General features: G+C 35.7%; 1 protein-coding gene across 1 annotated transcript; it reads left to right on the top strand.

Moving 5' to 3' along the window:
- The first annotated feature begins 6 nt into the window (after nucleotides 1–6).
- On the top strand, nucleotides 7–1,819 carry LOC128552956 (T-complex protein 1 subunit alpha-like). Its single transcript, XM_053534048.1, has 2 exons — nucleotides 7–67; nucleotides 881–1,819. Exons 1-2 carry the CDS (start codon nucleotides 30–32, stop codon nucleotides 1,083–1,085), a joined length of 243 nt encoding a protein of 80 aa, XP_053390023.1. The 5' UTR covers nucleotides 7–29; the 3' UTR covers nucleotides 1,086–1,819.
- Nucleotides 1,820–9,146: the final 7,327 nt, after the last annotated feature.

The raw sequence follows: 9,146 nt of genomic DNA, 5'->3' as shown, positions 1-9,146 counted from the left end.
TTGTAGCGAAACTGAGAGCTTACCACAACATGTCTCAAGTGAAACAAGATCAGAGAGAACTAAGGATGTAAGTGTTAAGGATTCAAGAAATTCACTTGTCCGCTCATATATGTAGGAGTCAGCACCTGGCAGGTGGAACTTGCTGTAGTACTCCACCTGCAGGATGTGAGATGTTGGACCAAAAATAAAATAAATGCTATTAAAACAGAGCTGTGCAGATAAGAAGTTGATTAATTGTTAGCAACTCAAAAATGTGACCCGTTTCATTGTAGTACAAAATTATGATCACATAAGCTGTATGCTCTATATGTCCATGACAAGATTTCCATGTTAAGTTACGCTTTTACCAGACTTCAAAGACTGGGTGAAAATTCCTTGTTGGAAAAGTTGAAATTGCAGCAGGATTAGTGAGAATTCCTGGCATCATGTAGGATGACTCACTTTCAAATAATTTGTCATGCTTTGTAGTCTTAAATTTGAAGACCAGTCTTAAAATGCAAAATGTTGTGCTCAGAAAGCATCCAATCAGATGTCAGAATTTAAGACTGGTTTTCAAACTTCATAATTATACATGTAAATACATTTGAGTTAGATGTTTGTCTGATAGGGAATGAATGGCCTCTGAGACTAAAGTACAACAGTACAGCAAGAGGCCTATCAAAGGGTTTGGTTCTCAAGTAATATAAATGCTGTAAGTGAGCTCTATGTAGTGCAGCATCTATTTTAATTTTTGTTGGCAGAAACTTTGTTGCAAAACTACTTTTTCATGGGGACAAAAGTTTGTTGGTTTGGAAATTACATTGAGAAATTAGTATTGTTTTTAAACCTGAAAATTCCAGTTTTGAGTTTTCTCACAATATATATGCTGTTCCTTTTGTAGGGTTGGACTGGACTTGTACAAAGGAGTCGTCAGAGATAACAAGAAAGCCGGTGTTCTAGAACCAGGTATCTCAAAGATAAAATCCCTGAAGTTTGCCACAGAAGCCGCTATTACCATCCTCAGGATCGACGATATGATCAAATTAGCGCAGGAACAGAAACAAGGCAGTGCTTATCAGCAGGCACTCAGATCTGGACAATTATAACTTTAATTGATGAATAGTCGGCTTATGTTGAAAGTAGAATTTTTTTTTTTGAACAAATGAGTAAAAGAAGGCCAATAAAAATGCATATTTATAGAATTCAGACATGAAAAATTCATTGAAGAAATTTGCAAATACGAAGTCTTGGGCAGTAATATTGGTAGATAGGATGAGATTGATAATTCAGTTTGTTTATCTGTGTATAAGGTCTAAGACTTCTCATATAATGTCATTCTTTTGTGAGTGAAAAAAAAACAACATCAAAATATATATGTTTGGATATAACAATTTTTGATATATATTTGTACTGTTTTGTCATCGGTGAGCATTAAGAAGTGATAAGCGCTATTTTGGGCTGTCAGTTGAATGGCTGCCATGTCTGTTTGAATTTACGTATTTAATTGATACAAAGTGCTAAATGCATTTTAAAATAATTGAATCACAATTTTCTAGACAGTCTATATATGCAAACTGTCTATATTCACAGAATATCAGATACGTCTGGGAGAATCTTTAAGTACTTTCCTGACAGTTTTAAGTCTTCTGGAGTAAATAGATCTACATTTTGAAGGGTATTTATCACTTATAAAATGAAATGTTCTGTAATGCTGGAATACAAAATAATGTGTTCGAATTATTATTGTCACGATTTATTTATTTACAAATCCATCCTGTCATTATTTCAATGTGATGCTTTTCTCTTTTTTTTGTATGAGCTAATAAAAGTTTTTATAGTATTTACAGTGTTGTTGAATTATAGTAAAAAGCTGCAAGATAAAGCTGGAAATAAGGGCATCTGTTTACGTTGCGAAGTTTGTTAAAGTGAGCCGCGCCATAAGAAAACTAACATAGTGGCATCCCCGCAGTCTGGTCAGGATCCATGCTGTTCGCTTTCAAAGCCTATTGCAATTAGAGAAACCGTTAGCGAACAGCATGGATCCTGACCAGACTGCGCGGATGCGCAGGCTGGTCTGGATCCATGCTGGTCGCAAAGCCACTATGTTGGTTTTCTCATGACTCGGCTCAAATGGTATTGGTTCTCCACGCCAAGCTAAAAAAAGAAAATCGAACTAAGATGCTGCATGGGTCTTGCAGTTTTCAGTGAATTTGGTATTTTAACTTCTTGAGTTGGTGTAAAACAATTACACTCGAATGCACCAAAGTGGATTCTAAAGTTTAAAATATCGGACCCTTTTTATAAACGTATGAATTGCTTTATGCATAGTTCAGTCTGTTGCATCCTGTTAAATGGTAAAACGATGTTTCACTCTACTGCCGAATGTGCAAGAGGTAAAAATACTGTATACCTGCAATGAACTTCTCTTGAACAAATTGACTGATCTTCACCAAACTTGTCTGTAACTAAGCATGATTACAAACACTACACAGGGACCAGAATGGTGAAACTCTTCAAAAAATTTGTTTGTGAAGCCCTTGAGGTTTAGGAGTATATCATCAAAACGATATATTTATGTCTCCAAAATGGGGGAGATAGTGTTTTTACCTTGTCTGTCCGTCACACTTTATTTCCGATCAATAACTGGAGAACCATTTGACCTAGAACCATCAAACTTCGTAGGGTGGTAGGACTGACGGAGTAGGCGACCCCCAATGGTTTTTTCGGTCACTCTATTAAAGATCAAGGTCACGGGCCTGAACATGGAAAACCATTTCCGGTCAATAACTTTAGAACTGCTTGACCCAGAGTTTAAAGGCTGATATGTCTTTCAGAGTAGATGACCCCTATTGATTTTGGGGTCACTCGGGCAAAGGTTAAGGTCATAGGGGCCTGAACATGGAAAAGTCTTTCCGATCAGTAACAAGAACCACTAGACCCAGAATGTTGAAACTTCATAGGATGATTAGACTACCTGTTTTCAGACCAGTTACTAGAGAATTTATAGCATACAGCGGTGAACGTTGTTGTTGCAGACCAATGCGCCAGATTGGTTCAGGTCACTGACTTCTCATCACTTGCCCCTTATAGCTGTGTTTTTAGCTTACCTGTAGTGACAAGGTGAGCTTTTGTGAACGCCCTTCGTCCATCGACAATTTCTTGTGAACACGATAAGAGACCACATTTTGTAACCGATTTTAATCAAACTTGCACACAACTTGTATTAGCATAATATCTCGGTTCCTTTAGAAAACTGGCAAGATACCTTCATGGGTTCTAGAGTTATGGCCCCTTAAAGGGCCAAAATTTGCTATTTAGGCTTGTGAACACGATATAGACCACATTTTGCAACTGATTTTAATCAAACTTGCATTGGCATAATATCTCGGGATCCTTTCGGAGACTGACCAGATTCCGTCATGGGTTCCAGAGTTATGGGCCCTTAAAGGGCCAGAATTTGCTATTTTGGCTTTTACAGCCATATAGAGACTTCATTTATGGTTTGATTTGATACAAACTTGCAAAATATCTTTACAACAATAGATCTTGGATTTCATGATGAATCCGTCAGATCCAATCATAGGTTCAGGAGTTCAGCTCCTGGTTGACCCCTGAAAAAAAACAAAATTTGTTAATTTTTACCTTGTGAACGCGTTAGAAGTGACATTTTACATTCGATTTTAACCACATTACATACAACATAAGTCGCAATAAGATCTTGGTTCCTTTCGAAAACTGGCTAGATTCCATCATGGGTTCTAGAGTAACTGCCTCTGAAAGGGGCAACATTTTCTATTCTGGCCCTTTCAGCCATATAGGGTTTCATTTATGCTTCGATTTGATACAACCTTGCACAGAATGTTTATCTTGATGATCTGTAGGCCAAGTTGGGTCATGTGGGGTCAAAAGCTAGGTTACCAGGTCAAATCAAAGGAAAAGCTTGTTAACACCCTAAAGGCCACATTTATGACACTTAGTATCTTCATGAAACTTGGTCAGAATGTTGATGTTGATGATTGCAAGGCCAGATTCAAAACTGGGTCCTCTAGGGTCAAAAACTATGTCACATGCGCTAATCAAAGGGAAAGATTGTTAACACTTGAGGCCATATTTATGACCCTATCTTCATGAAACTTGTTAAGAATGTTTATCTTGATGATTCCTAGGCTGAGTTCGAAACCGGGTCATGTTTGGTCAAAAACTGGGTCACCACTCAAAGGAAAAGCTTGTTAACACTGTAGATGCCACATTTATAACCCTATCTTCATGAAACTTGGTCAGAATATTTATCTTGATTCCAAGGGTAAGTTTAACAGGTGAGTGACTGAAAGAAAGAAAAAAGCTGCAAACCAGTGGCAAGGGAATGCATGGGCCATCCAGGAAAATTACACTATTGTTTCGGTGGTCACGAGGTCGATCTCCCAGTGATCGAAAACGGTGCACGATTGTTTTCGCCAAGTACAGTCAAACTTCATATCATGAACGCCTGTGATTAGTAGATAACCAATAAAGGTGAAAAGCCATATTGACGTTGAGGGTTCAAATGATTTTGAATAAGAATACTTTGGGTAGGACTGTCGGACTTTACAGAATAATTTCCAGAGGGCGTGGTCACTCTTCCCTATATGTATATAGTGGAAACTTAAAAAATCCTCATATATGAAACTGCTGACCCGATTTAAAAATAATTTCACACAACGAGGGCTCAACGCGAAACTAGTCTAAGTGTATATAGAAATAGAAGCAGATAGACTAGTTTCGCGTTGAGCCCTCGACTAATGGTCCTTGTGTGACCTTCTAGCAAGATTGTTCAAATTATTTTGATTCGTCAAAAAACATGACCGCCAGGGAATGTGGCCATTTCCCCCCTACATGTACATGTATATGTTGGAAACTTATGAAAATGAATTAATATTATTGTCAGAAGGAGCAGGTCCAATTTTGAAATAATTTTACACAAATGTTTCTTGGGTGGCCCTTTACAAAGATTGTACACATTACTGTAAACCTAGAAACGTTCGCGAAAACTATATTTCGCGTTTTTATGACGACAGACGATTTAGCGGCTACAAAGATTCGCGGAATACGTCTGTCGCGAAATATGCTAAAACTTAATAGCTTAAGCACATAACAAACGGTCGCAGGTAAAATTACAAGTAAGGCTGCACATAAATTGGGCAAATACTAGTAATTGGTCACTTATCCTTAACACATTTTCAATTTACCCTATTTTAAATAAAAGAATAACTGACTATGTTGAATCTAATAACATTTTAAACAATATACAAGCGGGTTTTAGAAAAGGTTTCTCAACAGCAGACAATTTATTCGTCTTACACCACATTATTCAATATCTAAATAATAACAAGAGAAAATTATTCTGCTCATTTATTGACTTAAAACAAGCTTTCGACACGGTCTGGAGAAATGGTTTATGGGAAAAATTAATGAATACCAAAATCAACGGAAAGTGTCTCCAAGTCATCAGAAACATGTATAATGATATAAAATCCTGTGTTAGAGTAAATTCAAAATTTTCTAACTTTTTCTCCTGTAATATTGGAGTTCGTCAAGGGGAAAATTTATCACCTTTGCTTTTTTCACTATTTTTAAACGATCTAAAGGACTTTTTTCAAAATAATAGTAATGTACGAGGAATAACAATTCAAAATGAACAAAATACAAATGAACTCTTTAATCTCTTAAAAATCTTTATTTTACTTTACGCTGATGACACAGTAATATTGGCAGAAACAGCGAATGACTTACAGGAAGCTTTAAATACTTACGAACAATACTGTGATACTTGGAAACTTAAGGTAAACATCTCAAAAACGAAAATTGTTGTTTTTGCTAAAGGTAGACAACCTATATATAATTTTACTTTTAAAAATGAAGCCCTAGAGGTCGTGAATGAATATAAATATCTTGGTCTGTATTTTAATAGAAGTGGCTCTTTTCTTAGTTGTAAAAAACATATTTCAAACCAAGCAACTAGGGCAATGTATAGTCTTATTAAAAACTCCAATCGTCTTAACCTTCCAATAGATTTACAAATAGATCTCTTTAACAGAACTATCAGACCTATTTTACTTTATGGAGCTGAAATATGGGGTTTTGGTAAACTAGAATTAATAGAGCGTGTACAATTAAAATTTTTAAAATATGTATTAAAATTAAAAAGGTCTACTCCTAATTATTTTGTTTATGGTGAAACGGGATGTATGCCATTGTCAATAGATATAGAAGAAAAAATAATTTCGTTTTGCTCAAGGCTCTGTGTAACTGAAGGTGGAGACACCCCAAACAAATTATCAACTGCAGTTCATAAAAATATTTTACAATCAACAGAAACCATACCTATTGAAATGCTTAAAATAAAGTACCCATGGTTATACAATGTTCGATCTATTTTGATTAAATGCGGCCTTGTTAATATATGGACAGATCAAAATTTTCCGAATGCAAAATGGTTAAAGATGACCGTTAAACAAAAACTACAGGATTTATTCTTAAATAATTGGTTTTTTTTTAGTTGAAAATTCAAGCAATAGCACATTCTACAGAGTATTTAAGAACTCTTTTGGTATTGAACCTTATTTATCCAAACTACAACCCTCTCTATTATATAATTTCATTAAATTTAGAACAAGGAATCACCGCTTACCTATTGAAACGGGAAACTGGTCAAGAATACCAATAAATGAAAGAACTTGTAACTCATGTAGAAACAAAATTGGGGATGAATTTCATTATTTATTCGAATGCGATCAGTTCTCCGATGCCAGAAGACAATTTATCAAACCATATTTTTATCGACGTCCGAATATGTTTAAATTAGAAAAATTAATGTGTACTAGCAACAAATCAGAATTTTTGAAGCTTTGTAAGTTTGTAAAGGTTATCCTACGAATTGCTAGAAATTAGAATGTAATCTTTCCTCCATATTTACAGATTATTATTTCTATTAATATGAATTGTACATATATCATGTGTTTAATATTAATTGTTTATAACTGATATACTGTACTCTGATGTGTTTATATATGGTAGCCTCGTAATAGATCATATTGTCTATTGTAAATTCCTCATATTTGCATGTGTGTACATGTATTGAGAGAATAAACGAGATGTTCTGTTCTGTTCTGTTCTGAGATCGTAGTGAATTCCACGTTACACATTATACCGTTTGTAATCACAAATCACTGTATAGTAGTATAAGAAAATGAAAGCAGATCAATTTATATGTCTGTACGGATTTTTTGTAATCAGTTTTGATCAAACAAACCTAAGCATTATTGTCTGTGATAACTGGACCATGACTGAGCAAGGTATAGCAGTGTTTTAACAATTTTATTGTTTGATACGGTAACATAGCCAAGGGGATTAAAATAACAGGCTCAAACAAATACATCACTATTGTCAGTGTTTTACATAATTACCAATTTTCACTAAAATAAAATGTTTGCATATTGTCCTATATACGATGTATTTGCTTATATCACAATTTTGCTTAAATTACTTGATCCGTGATATCATTATATAATATAGATACTATAACAAAAGATTTCCTCATTATAAAACATTTCAATTAATAAAACTCATGTCAAACTTTTCAAATGCCAAGCAGGTTTCTATTACCGGCTTAGAATATAAACGGCAGATCATAGCTTTATTGTCATGTACAATGAAAACTACAAACTTTCGCGTTTTCATGGTAGCTAACTGGTTCGCGGCTGCAAAACTACGCGGATACACATCAACCGCGGAAGTCGCTAACTTAAATAGCGCGAAACCATTTCTAGGTATTCTGTTTCATCAAAAAGCATTGCCTCACTTTACGCCTTATTAATGTAGTGGAAACTTTAAAGAATCTTCATGTTGATATATTGTCACATCACATCATTCCCCCAATAGCTTACCCCACCTTCACCCCCTGCCGCCCCACGCCACTCCCACCTTGACGCAGAGTACCCGTCTGTATTTTTATTTAATAGAATTTTTAACTGTTCAAGCAAGCAACTAAACTCAGGTGAGCGATATAGGGCCATCATGGCCCTCTTGTTTTTGCGAACAGTTCTGATTTATTGAATGATGAGCGATTTAGGTCCTATATTTCAAGAAACCTGAAATTGTTCATATGCTTCATTCAACAGCAACATGGATACAGTTTAGCGTCACTATTAAATCGCCCCTATTGGATGTATGCACGTATTGAGTTTACTATATACTGACTAAAGGTTAGGGTTAGCTTTAACATAGGTTTTATAGTGTACATTCAATGCTTGCGTTCACTCAATGAGGGAGATTTAATGCCGTGCAGTTTAGTGGACGTGGCTGTTTAAGTTATTGACATCGACGCCATTTAAATAAAGGTACAGTGAACTGGATAAGCCTATATTGTCACGTTTCATTTGTAAACAGTCCAACAATCTCGTTATCATTTGATCAAATGCAAATATACAAAGTTGAATACGTAATTGTTATTATTACTAAAATGACATTGTGGTTTTTCCAAATAAGAAAGGAAATACCAAAAATTCTTGACCTTTAACTTTCATATAAATGTTAGGTGCCCTCGCATCTTATCTGCAAGAAGATAACTCGGAAATCAGTGTATTTTGGTCTCCCTATGGCCCCAGATCTCGAGTTTACTGGTACAAAGAGGGACTGATACGGAAAATGGTCAGTGTATAATATAAACATTCTAAACCGGAGTTGAGGGTCTGAAACAGGAAACGGTTACAGTAAGGTTATGAAACAGAGTTAAGTGGCTGATATGGAAAATGGTAACCCGGAGTTGAGTTGAGGGTTTGAGACGGGAAAAGATCATCCACTCTAGTTTTATATCCTTAGAGTAACCAGATAAGGGAAAATGTTACTGTAACGTTATAAAACTGAGTCAATGGGTCTAAGCCGGACTCGAGCGTCTGGGAAGGGAAAGGGTAATGTTATTTAACGGAGTCAAGGGGCTGATTCGGAAAATGATTACTGTAACATTCTAAACCGGAGTCGAGGGTTAGAGACCGGAAAAGGTTACGGTAAGGAAACAAAACAAGGGTCGAGGGGCTGATGCATTAAGAAGATTACCGTGAGCTTATAGACTGATACGGGGAAAAGATTACTGTAAGGTTATGAAAAAGAATCCAACATTGGACAGCTTTGTT

Source organism: Mercenaria mercenaria, unplaced genomic scaffold (assembly GCF_021730395.1).
Source record: "Mercenaria mercenaria strain notata unplaced genomic scaffold, MADL_Memer_1 contig_3325, whole genome shotgun sequence".
Lineage (NCBI taxonomy): Eukaryota > Metazoa > Mollusca > Bivalvia > Venerida > Veneridae > Mercenaria > Mercenaria mercenaria.
Note: the sequence above shows the minus strand (reverse complement) of the source record. Positions and strands in the feature narration are given on the sequence as shown.

Coding starts and splice junctions, on each gene's coding strand:
- LOC128552956 (XM_053534048.1), top strand. CDS start 30: ATGTCTCAAGTGAAACAAGATCAGAGAGAACTAAGGAT. Junction 68..880: donor GATCAGAGAGAACTAAGGAT/GTAAGTGTTAAG, acceptor TTCCTTTTGTAG/GGTTGGACTGGACTTGTACA.